Consider the following 27,282-nt stretch of genomic DNA (forward strand, 5'->3'; position numbering starts at 1 on the left):
ATAAAAAATGTTTTTAACAAAAATCAGCGCTACAAAGTCTATGTAATGGTTTGTTGTAATTGTAATTTTTGAAAATTGTTGATAAATATTATAAAACTAAAATTAATTAATTAACTTTATTTCTTAAAAAAATTTAAAACTATAGGGTTCCTATATATTTACGTTTAAAGACCTTACAATTATAATATTTTCTATAAACAGGGAATTAAATCTCAACTGTGAATGTATGTCAGTCCCAACCAAACGACGTCTAAGCATAAGAACTCACAAAAGAAAAAGTTCTATCGCGATTAAAATCATTTTAACCAACCAACTTAGGCATATAAACACCCATACTTAAAACAAAAAAAAAACAATAGCAGTGAAAAATTACCAAAAGTAAGAGAGGTAAGAAGAATAAAGTAAAACAAAAACAAACCGGAAGAAAAACAAAAGTGTGATTCCGGAAAAAAAAGTATTTTCTATAGAAAACCTCCCGTGAAACATTTTTAATGTTTGATTCTTCATTCAAATAGGCATGTTGTCAAAATATTGGTAATATTCTCACAAAACATGGTAAATTGTTGATTTGAGCCACTGTAGCTGCATCAATTATTAATAAACGCATTGAAATAATCATTCGTTGTTGTTGTTGTAGTGTTTTGGTGTAATTTATTTGTCCTCAAATAGATTCAAAATCGCCGGTTAGTTAGTCTCACGCAATATATTTGTGTTTGCTCCGCAATACAACAACAACAACAGTAGCAACAACAGCAACAAAAAGGACAACGAGAATGACAACAACAAAACATAAACAAAAGTATAGCCTACGGGGCGCTATTAGGAGGATATGCCAATCAGCATCGGAGCCGAGCCAATGCATGCATAACAAGTGTTTTTCTTCGAAGAGCAAACTTTCGCTCAGAGAATAAATAGAGCTCAGCAATTAATAAAAAGCTTTCAAATGTAAACCATTCTCTCGCTGGTCTGCTGTGTGGCTCAACCCACATGTTAAGCACAATTTAGCCTTTTCTCGAGAAATATGTGCACTAGGCAAACGGTCACTAGCCGAATTCTGCTCCTTTCAGTTAATGTTTAGTTCTCAAGTATTTCAGTTGTGATTAAGGTAAACGCATCTAAATTATTTCTACAGCGTTTACTACTCAATTAGGTTACAGAAAAAAAATTTTTAAGTTTATAAAATTATGAAAAACAGTTAAGAATATAATTTTTTTCAATATTTAGGTAAGTGTGTATGCATTGATGCTGTATATTTTGTTGTACTTTTAGTTTTAAGTTCAAATTGAATTGAATTTTAATTGAAAATTTTTAAACGTTATAAATTGATAAATGTCGATATTTTTGTATATATAATTTTAATTTTATGTATTTTCAGTCACAATTGAAAATTATATAAAAAGTGCTGTGTTAGTAGGTTTTCAATAGTTCATTGCTATTGATAGATAGATTGATAGAACTTGTGCAATAGTTAAGAAATAAAAAAGAAAACTAAAATTTAATTATAGAAATACAACATATAATCTGACATAAACTAACTAAAGAAAAAGAAACACATACATACATACTTACATTTGAAAAAATAAGAAAAAACTGTTAAAATGAAAAAATGCTACGGAAAAGTGTGCAAAAATGCAAAATGTAGTGAAAATTTGATTTGTGTAGGTATACGTGCAGATGTTCTGGGCACATAGAAGAAAACTCAAGTACATTGAAAATTTTGAACTGAATTTGCACAAACTCGGGCAGCTGCAAGCTTCGTGTACTTCGTTTGCATGTTCTATGATGTGAGTTACAATGCTCATTGAATTACCGAGCATTTCGAACATTTCGAGCGGGTTGGAGGTGTTTGGGACGTTGGGGGCGTTGTGAACAATTTTGGTACAGTATGCATAAAAGAAGATACTTTGCTTAACTCTTCTTAAGGATAACATCAAAACAAAAAAAAACTGTCTGCAGAATAAACACAAAATCAATCTTCAACAATTATATAAAATAATTTAATTATACTAATTATAGCAATTAATTTATAAATAAATATATGTATGTATATAAGTATATTTATGTTCACATATTTCAAAAAAATAAATTTGGATAAAGCTAAAGTCGATTCATAGTCGATTTTTTTAAAACCGCCACAAAGCATTATTCAAGAAAATTGCACCACTTAAAAGGCATTAAAACACAAACTATTAACATAAGTTAACCACTACAAATAAAAAATATACAAAAAATATACACACCTACAATGTAGCTACAATGTAGCCATACATACTGTTGTTCGCCAAAGCGCTCCGCTCTGCTGCCCCTGTTTTGCTTAGCATAGAAAGCAATACTCCCTCCTTTCATAGAATCCGGAATGAAAACCAACAGCTGCTGTTTGTTTTAATTTTCGACACAAGTAAGACATAGCCGTAGCCTACAGCGCCTATGAATGAATGAATTTAATGGATTCTTTTTCTCTTCAGAGCTTTCTATTGCATGTGTATGTGTGTATGTGCATTCGTTGCATTTAAAATATGTTTTTGTTATTGTCATTTTGTGGTTATATTGCTTGAGTTGAATATTTTTGGTTAGAATATCAAGTGCTATGCTTGACCATATCCATTAAATTGTCAAAGTTAATACATTTTACAATTACGTATACGCTGTGTTAAACCACACCGACGCATTCTCTCTCACTCTCATTCTTTTCCTACATGAGCGCTTGGTCTCATTTATGTACAGCTTGTCTAGGCAAGCATTTATACTATGCCAAACTGCGCTTTAAAATATTTTAATATTTACTCACAGTTAAGCTCTTTTTTAAATGTTAACTAAAAATTTACTCATAACCACAAGTTCCCGGGCAGTACTCAGCAGCAGCATAACTGTTGTTTGTTGTTGCCTTTTCATATTGACATATTTCTCTAATGTATTTATTAACACTTAGTCTGACGTACAGTCTCCTGTCCATCAATTAACATGACTGCTCAGCTCCATAAATTAGTGCGGATTACATTTTGAGTAGACACTCAAATGAAATGATGAATTACCGCAGAGCTTGATGGGCAACATTTTGTGGTTTCTGTACTTTCTGTACTTTCTGTGGTTCAAGTTCTTTCACAAACATTTTATAATCACTGACAAGGCACCCGGAGGATATTTTATTGTTGAAATTTGATATAAATCAAATAAATTGTAGTAAGTAAGTGTTAGTGTGTGCATTGTGTGATATGTAATTAAAATGATAATTCATGGCTCATAATTAAGCTCCAAAATTATTTGTAAAAATCATAGTTGAAATTTTTATTTATTTTATAATAAATTAATGTAAAAGTATGGGAACATTGTCAAATTGTAATAATTTTGATCCTTGAAGCGACATCGTAAGTTAATCCTAACTATTACTTACTGTAGCTAAACCTCTTATAGAAATAATAGTTAATTGTGTGTTGCAAACTTGTTGCAAACTAGGAGTTCACACATACAAAGACTTTTTCAAATACATTTTCCTTCCTCGCTTGGCAGAAAAGTTAGTAAAAGAGCCTGCGGTACTGTACTAAATATGCACTAAACTTTAAGTGTTATTCACTCGGAGGAATCGACTGCTGAGTTCGATAACAAACGCATTTGCAAACATTTTATGTACCCAGTCACACCTTTATAAGTTTTTTGTTGTTTTTACGGTAAGTAAATAGCCAGACTTGAACCCACCAAAACCCTTGATAATATAGTTGCAGTGAGTGTTCTACTGCAAGAGAGAGTCTCAGAAGCTTATGGTTGTTAGCTTTAAATGCTCATATATAGGTTATCCCAGGTGAATGCTTTTATGTTGGTGCAGTATCTATTCGAAAATGCAAGCACAATGCAAATTTATGACATTACAAATGTATGAGTGCATTATCGATAAATGAGAGTAAACTTCAATTAATAGGATGACTCCCTTGATGAGAGTTCTGGGCGGTCCATAAAGTAAATTTGAAATATGTTTGCTATCTTTCATTGTGGAATTCAATGCAATAAAACCTGATTGGCGTTATGAGTAAGTACAGTCTAGATTTTAAGATTTTTAATAGATGTATATAAAAGCAATATTTTCAATTGATGAAATTTATGCACGTCGTAAGTATATATATTTGTTTTGTTAAAATACCTTAAATAAATTATTGGACAGCCAAATTGACGCATTTAAAATAATTCATTACTTCATGAGTCGTAAGAATAAATTTTTATTTCAGATATGTGGGAACTTTTAGACTTCTTGAAAATTAAACCTTTTTGTTTTATATTTGAAATAAAGACCGTTAGCGGTGAAAAATAGTTTCAATTAATTAATTTTTTTTTTTATTTAAAAAAAAAATATTTTGAAATATCATTACAATATATTATTGTAGTGAAATACAACAACAAAAATTTATTTTTATATTATTTTAATTAATTGAATTTTTGGCTGACCATACAGCTGTTTCGAGTATTGCCAAATACCCATCATCAGTGGTCTTGGAAATAATTCTTGTATTTAATTATTCGTAAATAATTATTTTTTGAGACTGCAAGTACCAAAAAATAATTCTTGCAAAAAATTATTGTATTAAATTAAATTATTTGATATTTGTTCTTACAAAAAATCATTATATCTATTGAATCATAATATCTATTTAAAAAGAAACTAGAAAACATAAATAACAAACAATAGTATAATCTAAAGAAAAAGTAATTAACATTTATAATTATTTAATGCACACCAAAAGTACCAAACGTAATTTAGTTGAAGTCCCTCAGTTGTAAAATTATTTCCGCGGCATTGAGTAATTTAACAAATTGCCATTAAACATAAACACTTACAGTTTTTGTAGTTTCAAGGTAAAGTGCCTTGTTTACCATTCATGTACCAACACCCAAGGTACGCCTGTCATTTGCTCCACTCACACACACTCACACACACACACGCACGTTTAATACTCGAGTGTAGGCATTTAAAGAAGCCAGCTGCTCAACACGACACACAATGGAAGTGCTTAGTGCAGCACAAGCTTAAAGTGTTGTCCTTTCTATCACTTCTAGCACAGTTTCTTTTTATTTCCACTTGATTTGATTTTTTTTGTTTTTCGTACACAACGAAAGTTAAACAGCAGCCCATGTATGTGTGATGAAGCTTTTACCCAAAGGCGGCATATGCCATCATTGTCAACATTAGCGTCAGCATCCTGTTAAATGCTGCTATTTATATGCATGCCGCAGTGGTGTGCTTGAGTGTGTGCTGTTAAAAATGCTGTACTGTTACTTTTTAAATTGTCAAGCCGATGCGATAAGTCAAGTGGGTTTGTGTGTGTGTATGTGTGTACGATTAAAATGCCATAACAGAACAACAGGTGAACGGACATGTTGGCAATTGTCACAGTTGCTTGTGTTGTTTGTGGTCTCTTCGCTACTACACTTACAGCGTGTGTGTGTGGTTGTATATTGCATTTTATCGTCTTAAATGTCTGCACTTTCGTTTCAGCTTTGTGTGCTTCAAAGTATAAATTTTTTATATGCAAAACGTACTGCAATTACTCATGTGCCTGCAGGTCTCGTATAGCAGGCAACCCCATAGAAAGGGGTTGGTTGACATTACATTTTAATGAATTGTGTAACTGCATTGAAAGCAGCAAATACTGCATTAAAATTTTATATTAGAAAATGAACTTGCAGTATTTCAAAGAGACAAACATTAGTAAATTGTTAGTTCATAAACTTATGGAAGCATGAATTTGACAATAAAATAATAGCAATTAACCTTTAAGTTATGACCTTTATTCTGTGCATTTCAATTCAACAAAACTTTTGTGTTTTATAGAAAATTAATACTAATTCTAGTTAAACTGAACAGTATATTTATAAATTATATTAAGCCTAATCCATCAAGAACAAATACTACTTACATAGAATCGCCAGGTATGTTTAATGTTAAATATCTTAATCCATTAAATGATTTATTAGTTTCATGCCGGATGGTTCTTTTCCAAGGGCAGCATGACAGGCCTCTGCGTATGGTTTTCTTAGTTTGTGAGTTGCAGGCGCGTTTCATTGTTTCATATATTTCGCAGACATCTGTTGTAAAAGACTGCAGCATGCGACTAGTTTCAGTGGTCATCAGCCATGTTTCAGAGCTATACAGCAGAATTGATTTGACACATGCATTATATAGATCAGACTCTAACCTCTAGTTTAACTCTAGGTACCTAAAATCTTTAACTGAATGGATTAACATAAACAAATTTACAGAATGCAACTCGATAGACTGTTTTCATAATTCAATAAATAATTCAGCCCACTTATCAGTACTTTTTTCTTCTCTTAATTTATTAAGATAAAATACGTGAATATTTGTATTATTGTACGTAATAATTAGAGCTACTCATAAGAATAAGCGCACTAAAATATGCAACGAAAAAGTGTTATATTTAAAAAGTGCTTCGAAGGAAGATTTAGCAGATTTCAGTGATATATTGTTTAGACATGTTTAATAGTTTAGTTAGGGAGTAATATATTTAAGATAAATAAATTAAAGATTATACAATAAAACTGCTTATTACAATTAGAGTATTAAAACATGGTTTATTGATATTTAAATGAATTGCTAAGAGTTTCTGCAGTTGAACAATTAAGGTTGCAAGAATTTGAAACATCCTGACTACGACCAAAGATGATTGTATTCCATTTACTAATTTTAAAAAATGGTTCTAAAAATTATCTTAAAATTGAATTAGTCAAGATGATTGAATTTTTCACAATTATTTCGTAAAAACTTATATGGAATCAATTTTGTTATTATTTGCTGACTTTGAAGTTCTAAATGAACCTTCTAAATGAATGATACCTATTGTATTAATTGTGACCACTAGTTTCAAACTGGAAATACTTCGCTTCAACATGTTTGTGGAAGTAAAGCAATATTTTACGCAATCCAAACTTTCTCTCTCCAAACTTATGTCTGTCTACAGCAGTGACGACTGCTCTATGGTGCGAAGGTGTGCACCATAGAGCATAGAACATAGAACATAATTTGCAAATTGTCAAATAATATATATAAATTTATTAAATATCTTTACATCAAGAATTGATATTGTTTATTACATTTTCATATATTCATATATTCATATAAATTTTTAAAGATTAATGTTTTAGCAAAAACAATTAAATATAATTGTCTATGAAAACTCAATTAATTTTCTTCTCTTAGCTACCATATTCGTTAGTTATGCTCATAAGTTTGCAGCTCATATCGCAAAACATTTCTATCATATTTCGTCTTTCCCCTTTAAGCAATTGCATTCATAAATTTCTGTCATAAATGTACAAAAAAGTAGAAGAGCAAAATAATGTGCTCTAGCTTAAAATATGAGAAATAGAGATTGGGAATTGTATGAGAGTAATTTTCTGTTCTAATCGAATATCAATTGCATGTATAAGAATCCAACATGTTAACTTGCCGAAGCGGTTAGATGTGCAGCTAAAGTTTGCAGCTCATACATTTCTCTCAAATTTCGTCTCTCCCCTTTTAGCTGTTACTTCAGCGAATAATAGCCGCTTTGTGTGCGGAGTAGCTGGACGCACATTTATACGTTACAAGTGCGTTCGATTTTGTTTGATCACTATATAAACATGTATGGTTCTAAGTACAAACTCTTTTGTTTAAAAAAAATTTGGTTTTAGTCAAAACCTAATACTTTAAAGAACTTAATACATTATATTAAAATAAATACTAAAAACACGCGAAAAATTTTTTCTGTGGCCATCCACACACCGTCCAAGGTAGAAAAATAAAGTTGAATCTGAAATAGTTGACGTAGTGGCAAAATAAAAACAAATTTTCAAGCCAGTTTACTTATGAATAATGACCCCAACACGAACGCCAAGAAATGTTGTTTTTACCTTTGATATACTAAATTATTTGAGTGCTTAAGGTGCCCATCAAATGCTAGGCAACCTTTAAAGGTTTTACGAATACCTTAATTAGCATAGCCACGAGTGGTTTTGATGCACGTTTCTGATAAAGAAAAAAATTATTTTTAGCTTATTACCAAAACCTAGAATTTTTCTTTTTCATTATATTTAGTAGTTTTCACACACAACTAACAACTAAAACCATTTTATTTTTTTTTTTGTAGTTTTGCTCAAAATCAACTACTTTTTTCAACTGCTTATTAATAATGTTTAAGAGAAAACATACCTATCAGCGATAGCATGACCCGTGACGGAGAAATACCCGCCATTTTCAACCCCAAACGGGTGCGAACACCATCTGTGGTAGTGACGGGTGAATCTTCACCGAATGGACCACCGTATGGCGGTTTCACAAACATACTCAACACAAGTAACCCGCAAATTACCCACCAAGACTCAATATCATCGAGTCAACAAGATCCCAATGAGGTCATAACAATACATCCTGATGCACGTGAGTCCTGTCCTATCAGTGTCGGTGGTGGTGGTGGTGTTGGACCCACGCGTGTTACGATGTTAGGTGGTGCTGGTGGTTATGGCAGTAGCGGTGGCAATGAATCCGACACACCAACAACGGAGCATGGTCATGATGCTACACAGGTACATTTTCGTAGACTTAGAGCGTGTAAGCAATCATGTTGCTCTGAGTTAGCACAAAAGGTAAAACCAAAATTTCAAAATGGTCCAAGGTTCTACCTAAATTATTTTTCAGATGTACTTTGGGGTTTGCGTCACAATTCTAGTAACAGCATCATGGGTTGGTGCAACGCATTGTATAAAATTTCTATACTTAAATCGCAAAGCATACTCAATACTCGATGACATTGACACCACATCAAGTCGTGCTGTCGAGTTAGAGCTCGTCACTAATATGGATGATCGCAGCAATGGTGTATTGACCATTAGTGATAACTCATTAGGAGTAACTGAAGTCGAAGAAGATGCCACAAAAATCTTTCACATACCTGATAGTGCACCACAAACTAGCATATTCAGTGCGCCATTCTTCGCAGCATGGTTTTTCACAAATTTTTCATTTTTATTTTTTCCCATCTACGTACTGGGAAGAGTATCTTTGAGACAATGTGATAAGCCAAGCGAAATACTTGGTGATGTGTTGCGTGGCTTCCGAGACCGCGGTTTTACAATAGGTAATTAAAGTCATAAAAATATAATTGTCTTTGATTATTCTCATTTAACCTTCTGTTTCTAATTTTAGGTCGTTTTCTAAATCGTTGTTTATCATTTTGCATACTCTGGCTTATTACCACCTACCTCTACACACTCTCGTTACGTGTTCTATATGCCACCGATGCTATGGCGCTTTTTGCCACCAATGTGGCTTGTGTCTACCTCCTTTCCTGGGTCATTCTACACGAACAATTTGTGGGCGTGAGGGTAATTGTTGATTGTTGATGTGTTCATTTCACATTTTGTTTTCCATTTCAATTGATCAATAAATTATAATTACCCCTTGGCGATATTAAATGTACGAGTACATTGACTATATTCTATTACTTTGCGTTTCAGATTGTGGCCGTCATACTTTGTGATACTGGCATTGCGCTGCTGGCGTACATGGACGGCATAACCGAAAGCCCAACGCTCAGCGGCGTTGTGCTAGCAACACTCGCAGCAGCAGGCTATGCTGTTTTCAGGGTGAGTATAATAAGTTTCATTCATCAGAAACTATTCATCAGTATGTTGATATGTTTTTTCATATAGGTGATGTTTCGTAAAGTTATGGGTGATCCGCCGATTGGACAAATTGCCTTCGCATTTACGACGCTTGGCTTCTTAAATGCACTTTTAATGTGGCCAGTTTGTGTTGCTCTCTATTTGACCAGCACAGAAACTATGCCATCGGATAGAATGCCTTGGACTATTTTATTGATTGCTAGTATTCTATTACTGGGTATGTTTATATTTGGGGAAAAATGTGCAAAATGCAATTCTAAATACCAAAATTTTTGTTGTAGTTTTCCATATTCTAATGCAGTTCAGTGCAGCTGTCACTTACAATATGTTTGTGACTTTAGGCCTTATAACCGCAGTTCCAGTTTCAGGAGGTAAGACAATGTGTAGTTATAGTATATAGTAGTATACGATTTATAGAACACATAAAAGTATATATCATGAGTATGTATATGGGATGACGCTAGTAAGTATCCGGTGGTTTTTGTTACCAGATGGTGTTGATACCCATATATCCCATATATATATGTTATTTGTCGAAATATAGAAAGTAATATTATTTTGAAAATTAGTGAGCTTCCTCAACGTAAACCGGTGTATCTTGCTCTATTTGTTCAGTCTCTAAAAGAATCAACAAAATTTTGCAAGTAGCGAGGCAAGACCGACACTCAAGAAAGTTTTAAATTTAGAAATAATAGGCTACGCAAAGCAGCTTGATAGTTGGGTACCATATCTTGAATCTTGCATTGACAAAGAAATTAGACTGGTCGAATTACCATCAGTTAAACGCTGCTTAATTTCAACAAAATCGAATCATTTTGAAGCAAATCATTAGGGATCATGAAAAATGGATTAAAAACGAGAATGTCGAACGCAAGTGATCTTTTTTAAAGGCCAGTGAACTTCCAAAAACAATTTCAAACCCTAAATTGATTACAAAAAAGGTTATGTTGTGTGTCTTTTGGGATTGAAAGGAAATTGTCTAAAACAACTACTCACAACTCGACGCGGTACTGCTACAATATTACTACCAACTTAAGGAGTAAAAATTAAGGCCTGAGATGTTAAGAAGATTACATACTTTGATGTTTACGTGTTCCTATAGACATTTTAAAATTTCGTCTGTTTGTTTCTTAATTTTGTCTTTAACTCTCAGTATATCCAGGTCAAGATGTACCTCATCATTTCTAACGTATTGTGCTCAAGTGTTTCACCATGACTGTGGTCAATGACATCAGCTTAATATCTGAATATATCGATTTGAGTTGCGCACAATTAGTCAATCCACATTAAATAATTACAGATTCTAATATGTATAAATAAGATTACTTATTAATGCTAAGATATCTAGAAATACCAAATATTGTTGATTGGTTTTAATTATTGCAGCACTAGACGTCGTTTTGTATGGTGCAACCTTCGCTGGTATGAAACTAGCAGGCGTCATCCTGATAGCTGTGGGCTTTTTCCTTGTGATGTTTCCAGAAAACTGGCCAGATTACATCACAAGACTATTAAGGTAAGTACCGATAATATTAGAAATCGTAGCGTTATCTTAAAATTATGCTAGTTTAATATATATAAAAGTATGTATATTAATTGTATTAATTTGTATATTATGGTATATGAGTTGTAAGCTAAATTTCTATCAATTTATTTTATAAATTAATTATTATAAATAATGCTAAACATTAATCAAATCAATTTAATATGTATAAAAAATATTATTCAAACATTTCACTTAACCAAACTAAATTAAACTAAATTAAACTAAATTAAACTAAATTAAAATAATTTAAAATAAATTACTAAATTCATATTTGGTATTAAATCATAAATTTTATTTCATTTCTATACCTAAAATATGTATTTCAGAAAAAGTGGTCGTGCTATACTGCGTTACCAATGTTGTTGTGAATTAGAAGAGGTTTACTATCCCCATTCGGTAGGCGTTAAAAACTATCATAATTACATACCATAAAAGTTAAAATTTAAGTTTTTTTTAAAACAAAAGCAAAAACAAAAGCAAAAGTCAAAAATAAAAAATAAAAAATAAAAATAAGAACACTTTCAAACATCCTTGAAAGGCGAAGCTGCTGTAGTTAACGCTTTTTCAACCAATACCAAAAGGAATACTCGTCTAAAACCGGGCGCCTTGAAAATACACTGTAAAAAATTTACAAAATTTATGAAATTTAATGTAAAATTTTTGCAGCATTTTTTTTTAAATTAGATATACATACATTTTGTTTTAAATATGAAAAGTAAAAAAGTAAAAAAGAAACAGAGACTTTTTACTGAAGCGCTGAATTATTGTATACTTTGTTCTTTTCAAATTTATTTCCACCACTTTGTGGCTTCTTTATATCTTCAACTATACTTGAGACTTCGATGACCTTTGAAACTAAGTATATGTATTTTCTGTGAAGAGTTCATTTACATATTTTTATAATTTTTTATTATTTTTAAAGCAGATGAATTGCGATTTTTTCCATTGTACCATTGTAAAAATTTTTTATTGATGTTGTGCTCTCTTTCAAACAGCAATTGCCTTGCGGTATATTAGTCTTGCGGTATTAACGTCAATGTAGTACTTTTTGATATCACTGGGTTCTCAATATACGATTGCCAAATATCCAGCGGCTAAGAAGTTCAAGCGAATACTCGTACTCAATCGGTACTGATCAGTTCTAGAATATGAAACTGAACTGAATTAGCATTAGTATTTTTTACGAACTGTCTGATCCACCGCAGACTTTCAGTAAAGAATCTTTTAACAATATACCATAAGTATCTTGAACTTCTTAGCACTGACATAAGACGTAATCTTTTTGGCAGTTTCAAAATTTTGTTTGTTACATTGTTGGCTAAAATTATTAATATAATATATTTTACTATTTATATATAAAAAATGCATTAAAAGTTAAAATATTCATATATATATATATATATATATACAAAATATATATGTTAAGTGTATTTTTCTTTGAATATTTTATTTCTGTATAATTCTGTATAATTCAAAAAAAAAAAAAGCGAAACGTATTCCTACACAATATTTATAGTTGTTGCAATCATTTGTAAATAGATGTTCTATGTAAGAAATTATTTTGTTTTATGGTTTTTGCTGCAACTTTCGATTTTTGAAAAGGCGGGTCTTCTTCTTCTTCTTCTTCTGTTTTTTGTTGACTTTTCAATGCACTTTCAAGACACCGCTTAGCTTTTTTACTGAAGCACAAACAGAAAATATATCCAATCACGCATGCGAAAGATACTTTTCGTGTGTTTCACTATTGTTTTAATTTCCTCTTTTGTTTTTGATTTCCTTCATTTTTGTGTTCCTTTGTCCTTTATCTTTCTTTGCTTCTCAATATATATAATACTGTATATTACTATATATATTACTATACTATATAATATATATATTATTATAATATATATCAATACATACTACCTTAATCTCCTAAAAGATGTTATATTTTATGGCGAATTTGTAGCCACAGTGGTTTCGATTCAAGCTTTAAGATATTTTCAGCATAAAATGTGTTATTTTTAAAACTCTAACTCTATATCTATAAGATTTCAAAATGCGATTTAAGAATTGCATCACAGAATATATAATATATGGTGGGACGTTGGAACAGCGCACTGTCCAACAAGTGGCCCCACTGATGTGAAGGATTGGTCGAAGTAGACCACGAAACGACTTGAGTTCTTTTTTGTCCTTCGATTTTCGGATATCGTTATTGAGTTAAAGCAAAATATATCATATGTATGTAAAATGGAATATGGTCTTAGCCTCACAATCGATCGGAGCAGTTGTGATTATTGCATCTCTTTTTTGCTAAGATTAATAAAATATTTATTTAAGAACAGTATTTTTACTTAATAACTATATTTGCTTATAGATTTTTAACGATTTATACCCTTGAATATATTAAAATCACATGATTTAAACTTTTATTTAAAAATTAAAAGTTTATTATTCAGAGAGGTTTCGAAAAGTAGTGAACTACAACAACAAAAATTTTTTTTATTTTATTTTAATTAATTGAATTTATGGCTGACCATAATACAGCTGTTGCAAGTATTGCTAAATACCCATTGGAGATATTTCTTGTATTTAATTATTTGTAAATAATTTTTTGAGACTGCAAATACCAGAGATTAGTACTTGCTAGTATAGTTAACTAATTAATTAGTTGACTTTGAACACTACGAACCGAAGCGGATACAACTAAAAATGATGTTGAATATTAATTTCCCAATAAACAAACTGATTAATTTTATAAAAGATTAATTATTATTATAATTACTACTTATAGTATATATTATAAGTGCCCGTATATATAATATTACTACTTCATATCTGTTAATTTACACTTACTCATTCTATATTCATATCGAGTAATTTAGAATATAATTTATGATACTTTTAAAATAGATTTAAAACAATCTTCAGTTAAAAAAAAAAATTCATTGTTTCTAACGAACAATGATCAGTAAAAATTTTTGTTGGGCTATGGGCCATGACTAAATTGGCCAAGAGTCAACATGCTTAATATTATAAAAGGCCATGAAAGTAGTGAATGAATTGGGCTTCTATATTTTTTACCTTTCGGTATATATTTTCAAAGAAATGATCTCCAAATATATGACTGCAGAAGCTATTTACAATATATTGTAAAAGAGAACACCATTACAGACTCTTGCTTATTATTTCTTATTATTATTTTGAATTAATCATTTTATTATTACAAACAATTGATTAATTTATGTAGAGATATAATTCCCACATAAATTATTGACCTATGATTCAAAACACGCCTTCAGAAAATTGTGACGTTCCGTAAAAAAAAAAGAAAAGTATTTCGCAATATATCACTGGTAATAGTTTCGCATTAAGTCATAATTACAGTATAGTACAAAATTTCTTATTAAATTTCTAGGAATTATGTCTACTAAAATCCGTGTTCAGCGAGGAACTAAAAGGTGTTACGTTTCAATTAAATATATTCTTAACTGTATGGCTTTGCTATGGTAAGGTTTTTTAAATAAAGAATTTTAGTTCAGAACAACATCAAGAACTGAAGAGGTTACCGTATTACGATATACCGTAGCGTGCCTTAATCTGGTATAAACACTGTTATGGCTATACTGAACAAATATGTAGTGACAATTACTGAAGAAAATACTACAATTTATCAATTTGATTTGTTTGAATTATTTGAAAGACGACGTGTTAAAACATATATCAATATAACCTTTTATCAATTACATATATTCCCTTTTAAAACAATTGAACCTTTGCTTAAGTCATCCTATTTCTAATTTATTTCCTTCCTTATCTCTCTTTTCAATTTTTCATACAGAAAATCTGAGTATTTCATTAGATGAGTAAATCATATATTAATAGTAATTTTGTTATAATCATATGCATAATTGTATATAAACTCCATGACTCTCCATGACTTAAAGAACTAGTAGTAGAGAAAGAATGATGTAATATTCCGGTCATGCCATAAAAAATCGATGGGATATATCTTTGTATCCTGATTTAAAAAAATAAAGCGTCCTTAATTCTTAAACATACTTGCGAATATTTAGTTCTACTCCTCATTATTTGCAAATATGACAATTTATCAACTCACAGTATAACAATTCCACTTTATAAGAGCTCAGATTAAATATAATACTTGTAATAAAAACCATATACAATATATATAAATAAATAATATAGTGAAATAAAATCGTAAAAGAACTCAAAACCATATTTTTATGCATGATTTAAAACTATCGAAATTGGCTTATTAATTATTTAATTTTGTATATTCGTAATTAATTGTTTAAAATTGCTATTTATATACATAATTATGTATACATAACTACAAGCTATCTTTATTATTTATTACTTGGATTATTTTTGATTGTTCCTCATATAAAAACGGTATCGATATTTCATTATATTTGCAGAAATATCATCTTATTGGGTCACAACGCGAGGTGAGTTTCGGCGTTTCTATCGCGTTTAGCAAAACTCTACTTTATTTTCTATTTATAATATTTTTAATTCTATTTATGTTTAGTTTTAAAATTATTAACAATTAACAATTTACTAATAATAATAATAACAATAATAATAATAAATATTGTTTTACACCAAAAACTGCAAATTTTTTGTTTTGGAAGTTTCAATTTCTTGTTTGAATTTTTTTCTACTTTTTTTTGAATTAGTAGGTTAATACTTGTACATGTTTTTCTTCTTTTTTCTTTAAATATATATTTTAAACCTTAACTTTAGTTTAAAACCTTTTCAAAAGACTGTCTATTAAAATTTATTATTTACAGTGTATTTAAGAAAATAATGCTATTGTATTGCTTTGAAGAAATGTCCAAAATTACAGATTTGAAGCTGGGGAACAGAATTTTTTAGTACTTAAGATTAGATTTACCATAATCACCTCTTCGGAGATGGATTAACAAGTTATTACTGAAACCTGCTTAATCTGTTATTATTATTTTATAAGAATTTTTGCAATATTATCTGACACTATATTTATCCAAGGCAATAAAATGGCAGATAAACTTGTAAAAAGAGACGCGGCCTTAAAAATGATAGGCCCATAACCATTCTGTGGTCTAGCCAAAGAAACTGTATCTATTCTTATGAACGATGCAGAGGAAAAAGTAAGGCTAGCAAGACTTTCACAATCTAAAATGCTTTTAGTGGCTTACAACCTTAAACGCTTTAAAGATTGCATAGCACAATCAAAAAATAACCTAAGAATTATCACAGTGACCGGATTACTGACCAGTCACTATAGATTGAATAATAACCTATCGAATTTAGGAATTCAATCCAACTCAGACTGCAGATACTGTAGAGAAGAAAGAAAAACTGCATGCCATATGGTTGGGGAGTGCCCGGCACTAATGCACAACGGAAGAAACACTTAAGAGAGTATTTCATGGATCATAAGGATTCAAGTCTAGGAAAGTTAGGCTCTATACTATCTTTCATTAAAGAAATCGGAGAAACACTGTTATCCGACTAAGGGACATAATATAACTTTTAGGTCGCAGTGCACGATCCTTTCTTTTAATAATAATAATATATACCTATGTTTATGAAATAATAGAAAGTAATATATACCATTTCGTAGTTCCAATAGTCATCAACGCATTTAGATTGAGATTTCAATTAATTTTGTATTTTAAAATTATTTGTTAGTTAAGACATGAAACAATATTTGATCGTTCCCCAGGGGTATTTTTCAGTACTAGATCATTTGGGATAATTTATGATGGCTTGAGAGCACATAACTGGTGGCAACATATTGATAACATGGATGTTCATTTCTAAAGCACCCAAAATTTGAGGTTTCTCCACATAAAACAATCTTTAGCGCAGTCTCACAAAAACGAACTATTATTAAAAATGGATAATGAATTCAGGAAGCAGATCACGGAGTTATAGAAACAAGTTTAGAATAGAAAAATTCTGTTCCTTAATAATTAAAGAAATATTCCTTACATTTAATGAATATTAATACTAATGTATAATGCATTATTCTCCAAGAAGACACTACAAATGAATTGCTTAAGTTTTGGTTAAGATATTAAAATATCCATACTCCAATACTTTATTTAAAAAAAACTAAGAAAACTACAAAAAAAAAGTACTACGAACTCAATTACGCCTACAACTGCATTATCCTTTGCTGAATTGCAATGTGTCCTTTTTTTGATTAATTTTATTAATTAATTTGATTAATTTGAAGTTTCCTTACTTGAGTGCCATTACTGTTATTTTAAAACTGAAACTGAAACTAAAACTTAAATTTATTTTTTACATATTTGATTATAATAAATAAATTATTGTTTTTGTATTGTTTTATTGAAAAATATTTTAAATACTTTCTCGATTTATGCATAAAATATTGTTTGGTATGTAAATACTGTGTGTATGTGTGTATATGTTAACATATTGAAAATATATAGAAATATAAGTAAAAGTGACTTATCCCGAATAAATACAGACCATACTGCGGATATATTAACATATATTTCAATACAATATATCAGCTTATCTTGAACTTTAATCTGTAATTAAATTGCATTTTTTCATTTATTACTTGCTTAGCAGCTTTTGCTTCTCAAACTTTCATTTGATTAAAATTGATTAAAATTAATTAATTTTATTTGAGTTTCTGTTAAGATAAGTACCAAAATAATTTTTAATTTATGTAAGTCAAATAATAATTAATTTATACGAATTAAGCAAAACACGTATCACTTCTAGAAGCTGAGATATTAACAATGGCAAATCTTATGAAGAACCAAATCTTATTTTACTTAATAAATGATAAAAAGACAAAAGTATTTACAAAAAATACTTCTATAATAAAATATTATATTCAGAGTACACATTAGACAGCTTCTAATGACAGCTCAGACATTCAGAGAATTCACTTATCAAAACTGAGAACTTATTAACTTGCAGAATCAGTCGTAAGTTTTAGAAAAAAAATTGTTAACTTAAAGAATACGTTAAACGTCATACGTTTAATAAATTAAAAATGAATAAAAAATCAAAACAGTATATATACATATATATAATGTAGTACGGACTGCTCTCTGACAACCCTGAGAACTTCTAGAGAACTTCTGCTCCTGAGAACTTATTACCTTGAAGAAACAGTCGTTAGTTTTAGAAACAGTTTTCATAAGTTAAAGAATACGACTAGAATACGTTAAACGTGGAACATTTTATAAATATAAAAAGGAATAAAAATCAAAACAATATATATACATATTTATAATGTGGTACGGGCTGCTCTCTGACAACCCTGAGAACTTCTAGAGAACTTCTGCTCTCTGAGAACTTATTAACTTGCAGAATCAGTCGTTAGTTTTAGAAATAGTTTTTATAAGTTAAAGAATACGAAAATTAATACAAATAATCAAAACAGTATATAACATATATATAATGTAGTACGGGTTGCTCTCTGACATCTTCAATCTTTCTTCTTTGAAATCTATTACTAAAAACTTAAACTTATCAAATTGTATTTAAATTTATACCTCGATATAATTATATGATTTATATGCTTATTTTCAGTCATCATATTCATGATGAATGTTTCCATAGGGTTCTCATGTCATGTTTCCATAGGGTTCTTATTATGAGATTTCCGTCCTTCTCACAATTTAATATTCTACCTAGTGAGGATTAAAAAGATACTTGTATTCCTGGTTCTACAGTTATTTGCATAACTTTAACCAAAGTAATGTAAAAAAGAATCATCTTCGAGAACCAAGATAAGTTATCAAAAAACGATAAGGGCTCCATGGCATGTCGGTTTCATGACTTTCGATGTCAGTTTCTGATCGTTTTTTCGTGTCCTCGAAGATGGACTTTGTGTAATTTGCTAGTTGAATATTTAATAATTGAGAGAGGCATAAACATTTCCCTCTTGTATCTACATCTACACACACATACATACACATATATTTAAACATTGCCAAGCCGCTTTTTTTAACAAAAAATCCAATGGCGCTCTATTTTGATTTCAAATGCCTAACTTGCCTTTAACTATTATTAATTTTTTCGACTTTTTCTTCTGTTTCTGCTGTGTTTCTGTTATTTATATTTTAACTTTATTATCTATCAAATAAATAAATATAAATTCAACTTTTAATGTTTATATTTTAACCGTTGTTTGAAGAGCACAAGATAAACTGTAATTTGTTGAATTCTTAATGTTTTTGACTTAAATCAAATTAACATTATATTTTGATTAAATTTCTAAAATACTCATTACACAATATAATCACATATATTATTAATACCTACATATATACTATTATGAAAACTTATACCTAACTAACATTTACCACATTAATCTAGCTATTATTACTAAAATTTCTCTCTCACTTTCTTTTCCAAAAATAACCAAAAAAAAAAACAAAAAAAAATACGATGCATAAAATTTATTAAAAAAAATGACCATATTTACTAAACGTCAAATAATTAAATAATTTTAATAATAAAATTATAATTAAAATTTTATAAAAACAAAAAAAAACAAAATCAAAAAATAATTCTGCAGTCGGCCGGCATTTTGTAGACGAGATGTTGTGGTCGCCTCGCCGCCCACAACACGGTAGGCGGCATGCACCAGCACTTGCAACACCCTTAAGCCAATTATTTAGAGGACACAATTTTTTAAATGCAAAGCTAATTTTGATACCAAAAAAAAAAAAACAAAAACATATATGAAAAATTTTTAACAAATTCAATTTGCAAAAAAAAACATTCAGGCGCACAAAAACCCACTAAATTAAGCACTATTTCCGGTAAGTATATATACGTGTGACGTCATTTTTTGTTATATGAATGTACATAACATATATGTTGAAAATGAAGAAGCAGTTATAAGCCATTCAAGCTCTTATGGAGTTATATTTTCTTTATTTTTTTTGTTTATAGAAAAATTTTTTATTTGATTAAATGAAGAAAAACAAAAACTACAATAAAGACTTCAATTTTTATTTAATTAATTAATTAATTAATTTCTTCCAATTCATTTGATTGTATTTTTGTGTACGTATGTATAGTGTTAAGCAAACCCCTTTTTTAATTTGCAGATCTCAGCAAATATACGCGACAGATTTTAAAACAGATCGTAAGCATATCTATAGCGCCGTCAATACAAAAAGTTTTTAGTTAATTTATTGTAAAAAAATATATAAAAATCGAAAACCGAAACGATTATATAAGTATGTCAACAACATATGTAAAACTCAATAAATTAGCTCCCACTACTATTAAACTGGTGAGCAGAAGAAGGTTCCAAAAAATGTAAATATTTAACTAGCGAATGCCTAGGACTTACTATATTTAGTCCTTAACACTGTCGTTCTACTAGCTCACCCGCTGTGCCGCTATGTAAATACGCTGCCTACTGCCTACCATATTGTACATACACCCACCAATATAGCGCGATAACGCTTTTCGGAGCGTTTCTTACCATGCTATTAGTACTATTAGTAGTTCTCTAATATATTGCTCAGATACTTCTAATCACCGGCTTTATCACTACTCTCTACTCCTTACACTTTCCTAACTACTTTCTTAACTTTCAGTATTTTTGTAGAAATCCAATTGCAGTGCATGGTAATACGTAAAAATATGTATCACAGATTTTTTGGACTTGGTTTTTTGTTTGTGCATAAATTGTATCGAGTATTGTACAGTTAATTTGTATATAACAACCAGTAGCTTATATTAATGAATTGCCTATTTTATATGAAATACTCTATTATATTTTACAGCTTCTCTACTCTAATTATCCTTTCGGGCTTCTGCACTGTAATTTTTTTTTCAATTCTCGTACGATTATAACGCTTTTCGATTTCTTATAAATTCATTTTTCTACTCTTTAAGTTTCAATTAATTAATTTTTTATTAAATTGTTTTTATCAGTAAATCAGTAAAAATTCTGTAAAATATAAATTTTATGGAACACATTTTTACTTTATAATAACACAATAGGATTAAGAAAATAATTGATTAATAGAATAATAAAATTATATAAAGTAGGCGGCTTAGATGTCAAAAGTCAAAATTTGTCATTTTTTTATACATTTGTGTGACGCTTTAACTTATTTAAACCATGATTCTTTGAAATTTTCACCACCATCAAATATGGTCTATATTCCCCAATAGATGCCAAGATTATTGTTCTATTAAAGGTTCCGTTCTAAAATAACAGTTACCTATAAAGTGTCATATGACCGATCAGTAAGTGCAATAGACCAGCCCTACCAAGTGAATTTTTGATTTCTCGGTTTTGCGTTACTGCCCTAAACAGAAAGGGCAGTGATCTAAGTGATTTACAATTAACGCGTTCACACCGCTCTCTTAAATAATTATTTCAGTTCTTAACTAGAGCATATCTGATGAAAAGTTAAATTTTAATAAAGTTTATACTGAGAGACAACGTACGAGTTAATATAACATACAACATAACCACACAATAGTTGATAATGTCAAAATAGGAGATAAATTTCAATGATATAACTTTAGGGTTTTTTAACTCTGATATAACTCATCATACCATTGAAAATATATGGCAAAAAACAGAAAAATAGGTAAATGGAATATTTTAATCATTTAGAGTTTACCTACAATCAAATTTATAAATTTTACTGAATAGTAAATATCTCTAGCAAATTAGAATATATTAAGAAACTAATGATATAATTAATCATAGCTTAGCATATATAGTACGTAATAGAGTCAATAGTACTGGACGATGTTTCTTGGTACATTAGGACGAATGACATCCTCAGAGACCTCAAGATTGATTCCATCAAAAAATACATAAAGGATAGAGCCCTGAAATTATTTGCGAAATCTGACAGACTTACTAATAACGCGTTATCAAATCTCAGAATGGTTACAGGCTCCTCGGGGAGATATGCAGATCCGAGGTCAATTATTGCTTAGTCTGATGAAGTGATAAACAATAATCCAGTCAAGGCGCAAAGAGGGGTTTTGAAGAAACCTCGCAGTTAATAGAGAGTAAAAGTGCTCGGGTGCACTGACTCAACTAGCCGCAACATAATATAATAATAGTACTGGACGATAGTGTCCAAAACTAGAACAAATGTGTCTTCTGCTATAACTGAATAAGTGAATTGGAAAGAAATATATTATAGGCAATTCCATTTAAAGTGTATTTAATTATAAATTTGAGAGATATAAGAAAAGAAAGAGCTTATCACGTATTTTTAAATATATTGTTTGCAAATACATTTTACGATATAAATCATTAATATATTCCATCATTTTCATAATCATATTCTAACGATTATGTCCAACAATGTTCAATGCTGCGTTTAAATCTGAAATCAATTCCATTAAGATATTGCCATATATTGTAGATATGTGTGATCTCTTAGGTAATAAACTCAATAACCAAACTCAAGATATTCCCATATATTGTAGACATGTGTCATCACTGCTTTAAAAACGATATTCAACAAACCATTCATTAACTGTTAAGAACTTCAACTAAAATTATAACTCCTAAAGTTTAGCTTTATAAAATAATCCATTATTTGTTATTTTATTGCTCAAGACGTCAGTCTTTGTTGATCTCATAATAACTTTACTTATACCCATGGACTTGGCTAATATCATTATAGAAGAATCAAAATCATCAAAGACACACTATGTTCCTGTCCAAAGCAGAGTAAAAACGAATGACTTTTACTATTATTATAAAGTAATATATATAGTAGTATCTATAATGTCACATTACAAAAATTAGAAACAATTCCAGTTTGTTTTAAAAAAATGACAAATTTTTGATTATATTAAGGCACATACGTTCAAAACGACACAAGAGGCTTCAATACAATTTTCATTAGAACATTTTTCTTATTTATTCCTTTACACATTTTTACTAATTCTTAAAAAAATATACTAATATTTATTTTTATATAATTTTTTTATCGAAAACTTAACAAAAAACCATGAACGCTTAACGAAATAATGAATCGTCAAATTCAGATGGGGTCGCGGACCTCGCAGCGGCTCGCTAGCGGGTCATCATCCAACCATTATAGACTACAGGACGGGCTATATAAAATCCCATCTGCGCTCACCCTCGGGCCGTGTGAGATGACTGATCTTTCACCCACTGGCTTTTTATATAGCAACGCTAATCAACATACCTCCCATCACCAACAGCATTCAAATTATTCAACTTCCTCAGGGCAACCTACGAGCAGTTATAGCAGCAGCATACGTGCTCCGCCTGTAGGCAGTGGTGGCGGACGACTCTTCTCCTATTTCGGCAATGAATACGAACGGGAACGTAAAAAGTCAGAAACTTCATTCTTTAATTTAGGTTTTCGGCGTAAGTCGACTGTCGTTTACTATGCAGCTACCGATTGATTAAATGGAACCCATGTGTTCACACGCACATCAATCGATTTAGATGCTAGTTCAATTTAATTTAAGTTAAAAAAGTGATAAATTATTAATCAACCATTAAAAAGTAAACTAGTATTAAGTATTTAGTAATTAATGTAAGTAGTTAAGTGTACGTGTTGTAACTAGATGTTTTGTAATTGTAAACATTTGTCAAATTTTCTAAATGTATAGATTATAAGATTAAAAGTCTAAAACTTTAACAATTGACATTAAAATATAATAACACTTAAAACGCATTTCTAAGCTCAAATAACTGTTGGTATAAAGCAAACATATATAATAAACATTTATATCTTTTCTATACATTAATATTACAGCTGGCTTAATATATTATATCTGGATGATTGACATTTAGAAAGTAGTCTAGATATAATGTATTAACTTCAGTGAAGGTACGGTATGAGTCTTGCAATATCTACACCTTTCAGGTGTATTGTAACACTTTCATACATACTAGCTATGGATAATACGTGTAAACACATTATATTATATTGAGTCAATATTTATCATTAGTAAAATAGTCATTCAATATAATTAGCTAGGACATAAAATATAAATATATATACAATACACTTAATTATCCTCTCAATATTAGAAATCCTAATGCTAAGGAAGGAAAGCTGTTGTAGTGTAGTTTGACTGAAAATAATTTTTTTGTAAAATATATAATAATAATCGCAATAAACAAAATTCAATAAAATAAAAATTATTATAATAAAATTGTAAAATAATATAACAAAATAAAAATGTTAAAAGATATTCAATAAATAAGGTCGGCCTAGGTTACGCTAAAATAGTCCTGAATCCGCGACAATATTGTTAGAAAGTAATTGATTTGCGCGTTCAATTATATTAAGTAAATATTTATCGTATTGTGAGATAAGTTTCACTTAATGTAATTAAACAGTATTTATATATATTTATATTTATAACAATTCTCAAATTGAAACAAATTAAATTATGATAACAATTATCTTTGTTTATATATAGCAACTATATATAAACGAAGCAAATTATCACTGCATAAAATTTAATTTGTAATTATTTAATAATTAAAAGCTATTCGAATTATTATTTAAATCATTAGAAATATTTAAGTCACATTCTTACAGCGATAAATATAAAAGCACCAGTGCCCAATTTCATCTTGGCACAATGCAAGGCAATAAAAATATCTATTGCCCCGGATTTCTACTCATTTATTGAAAAATATTACATTATAAATATTTAACTAATTATACTATGTTAATTAAAACGATTAATTATTCCACTTTAACTGTATAAAAATTGTCAGTTTTTGTATTTAATAGGAAGGAAAAAAAATTTATTTTTAAAACTGTTCTAATTATTATATGTACATATTTATATATTTATATAGTTAACATAATTATTTTATATATTTTATAAATAAATAAATTTATCTTTTTTAATTTCCTTATAAATATTTGACAATTTCTTTAATTTTTGAACCTTAGAACCTTAACAAGAGAGAATCTAATAACTTAGTTGATAGGTGATTAGTCACCAAAATGAGGTAAGTACCTGAAAAGTAAAAGGAATCTACAAAAAACTGGGAAGATTGCAGAAAATCATTTGATTGAAGTCAAACTAATAATAAAATCAGTAAGTACAATAATAATTTGTTTTATTGCCAAGAGCGAAACATTTTCCCTAAGTCTGAAATTTGTAAAACTCAGACAAAAATAAGTTAAAAAACTGAAACACATGTTAAACCCCCTTTAGCTAGAAAGCTAGTTTTTACGACTAGAAACGTCTAAACTGTTTCGCCATTAATCAAAACCACACTAACATTGAATTATTATTTACTATTATTATTAGACCTTATCCTGTCTTATATTTTATTTTACTTTTACTGTGAGTACTTTGTCCTTGTTCTCTCTTGCATATATATAATACTTTGACCGCATATTCATAGAGAATATCTACTTCTATTCCTTTTCTTGTCCAGTTTTAATTGAGTAAAGGTCCCTTGATTTACAATTACTTATTATAGTAACATTGGAAGTAAGTAGTAAGTAAGTTAAATAGTTTAAAAACTTAATTACAAATTGTGGGTTACTAACAAAGAAGTGTGCATATATAATATTCAATGTAAAAATAAATGGTTTGACTGAAATATAACTATAGTACTAATAATGATGTATATACTATACATTGTAATAGTAAATTAAAGAAAAATATTGTAGTTAATTGAGATCCATTTCAAAATTTTAGTGATATCGCTAACACAACACAACATAAATACTGCATAATGTTTGCTTAGGTCTTTGAATGAGGAATATGTTATGAAGAATTCAAATTGAATTCTCTTGAATAATTTATTGAATTACCTTCTGTTATATTGTCTCTAGAGCTCTTGGAGAATATATTCAGTCTCTCATTCTTTCAATAATCTCTTTCAGGAATAATCTCCAATTCTCCTTGTCAACAGTTGTGTAACCACAATTAAACTTAATTGGAATGCATACATACATGTGTTATATGTAACACATGAAAGTATCTTCGTAAGTAGCCCATTATAAATATATACACACGTTTATTAACGTTTTTTAAGTCAATATAAAATCATAGAACCACATTATATATGTTTGTTGCAGCCAATGTAGTTTTAGTACTAGTTTCTTACTTGATTTGTTTTCTTCCCACACGGAAGTGAAGGATAACACTTGAGCAACGAGAGCAAAGTATTTCAAAAGGTGCACCCAGTCGCTACAAAAAAAACATACATCTATATATTATATGAATATAAACAATGAAATATACTGAACGTTTCTTACGAAATGACAAAACGCCCATATTTCTATCAGAAAATATATTCTTATGAAACACATATATTCTTATGGTGCATTCATTACTTAAAATTCCACTCTTGTGAAAATGGGGCCACTTTCTAAAAATCTTGTACCAATTCGTAATATAGTTCCAGATTTTCAATTGTTCTTAACAAAGAAGCTACTGTACAATACTCGGATCCTTATTTTCATCCGAGTACGTTTTGTGACTCACAGCTTCATTAACATTACATCACATTTTTTTTAAGAATTCGGAAAAATTTCAGTAACAAGCAAAAATTTGTTATTTTTTTTAGTAAACATTGATAATTAAATTTGACAGTTTAAATTTTAATTTAAATTTTCAGTTATATTTTCATTTACGAAAAGTGAAAATTTAATAAATTATCAGCGAGTCCACTGAGTATATTTACTTTGGCGGTGGAAGAAACGTTTGAAGTCAAAAGTCAAGAAGTAGTGATAATTGAAAAAGTAAGTAGAATCGCATAACTTCATATGAGGTGCTATGTGCATTTCGTAGACTCAAGTATTCGGTACTGAAAATCTAGTACAACTATTTATATGGTTGCTTCTGCACGTTTCATCTCTTACTTTATCATTGCAAAATTAGATTTACTTTAATTTTGGGAGTGATTAAGAAAGGATCTGTGACTTTTGAAATCCATGACTATTGAATATCATATTTCACCTAAATGCATCTATTTTGTTTCAAATCAACCCCAAAAATAAATAAAAATTCTTTGTTCAATCCATGCTAACAATCACTAATCTATTACTTTCTTACTTCCTGTATAGAGA

General features: G+C 29.5%; 1 protein-coding gene and 1 long non-coding RNA gene across 7 annotated transcripts; one reads left to right on the forward strand and one right to left on the reverse strand.

Moving 5' to 3' along the window:
- The first annotated feature begins 1,038 nt into the window (after positions 1-1,038).
- LOC119677963 (putative thiamine transporter SLC35F3) lies at positions 1,039-24,373 on the forward strand. 6 transcript variants are annotated; one of them, XR_005252303.1, is made up of 11 exons: positions 1,039-1,224; positions 8,133-8,628; positions 8,681-9,119; positions 9,188-9,366; positions 9,499-9,627; positions 9,694-9,883; positions 9,948-10,037; positions 11,053-11,182; positions 15,637-15,666; positions 20,314-20,527; positions 23,246-23,318. XR_005252303.1 is itself a non-coding variant. In XM_038089556.1 (11 exons), the coding sequence occupies exons 2-11, from the start codon at positions 8,209-8,211 to the stop codon at positions 23,630-23,632; spliced, it is 2,064 nt and encodes a 687-aa protein (XP_037945484.1). In that variant the 5' UTR covers positions 1,039-1,224; positions 8,133-8,208; the 3' UTR covers positions 23,633-24,373. The 6 variants fall into 6 exon arrangements, 5 of the variants coding, with proteins under 5 accessions (XP_037945484.1, XP_037945479.1, XP_037945481.1 ...); XM_038089556.1 differs by lacking the exon at positions 20,314-20,527 and adding an exon at positions 11,539-11,608 and having other exon boundaries at positions 23,246-24,373; XM_038089551.1 differs by lacking the exons at positions 15,637-15,666; positions 20,314-20,527 and adding an exon at positions 11,539-11,608 and having other exon boundaries at positions 23,246-24,373.
- Positions 23,593-26,760, reverse strand: LOC119677964. The gene is made up of 3 exons (XR_005252304.1): positions 26,470-26,760; positions 26,023-26,401; positions 23,593-23,678 (listed from the first exon to the last, which is right to left on the reverse strand). It is a non-coding gene; the product is annotated as an uncharacterized LOC119677964 (long non-coding RNA).
- Between the last annotated feature and the right edge of the window lie 522 nt (positions 26,761-27,282).

Source organism: Teleopsis dalmanni, chromosome 2 (assembly GCF_002237135.1).
Source record: "Teleopsis dalmanni isolate 2A chromosome 2, ASM223713v2, whole genome shotgun sequence".
NCBI lineage: Eukaryota > Metazoa > Arthropoda > Insecta > Diptera > Diopsidae > Teleopsis > Teleopsis dalmanni.

What these genes read in the sequence shown, in the direction of transcription:
- LOC119677963 (XM_038089556.1), top strand. Translation starts at nt 8,209, where the DNA reads ATGACCCGTGACGGAGAAATACCCGCCATTTTCAACCCCAAACGGGTG. An exon ending in TGCTAGTATTCTATTACTGG is followed by an intron (nt 9,884 to 9,947) that starts GTATGTTTATAT and finishes TTTTTGTTGTAG; the next exon opens with TTTTCCATATTCTAATGCAG. An exon ending in AGGTTTACTATCCCCATTCG is followed by an intron (nt 11,609 to 15,636) that starts GTAGGCGTTAAA and finishes TTATATTTGCAG; the next exon opens with AAATATCATCTTATTGGGTC.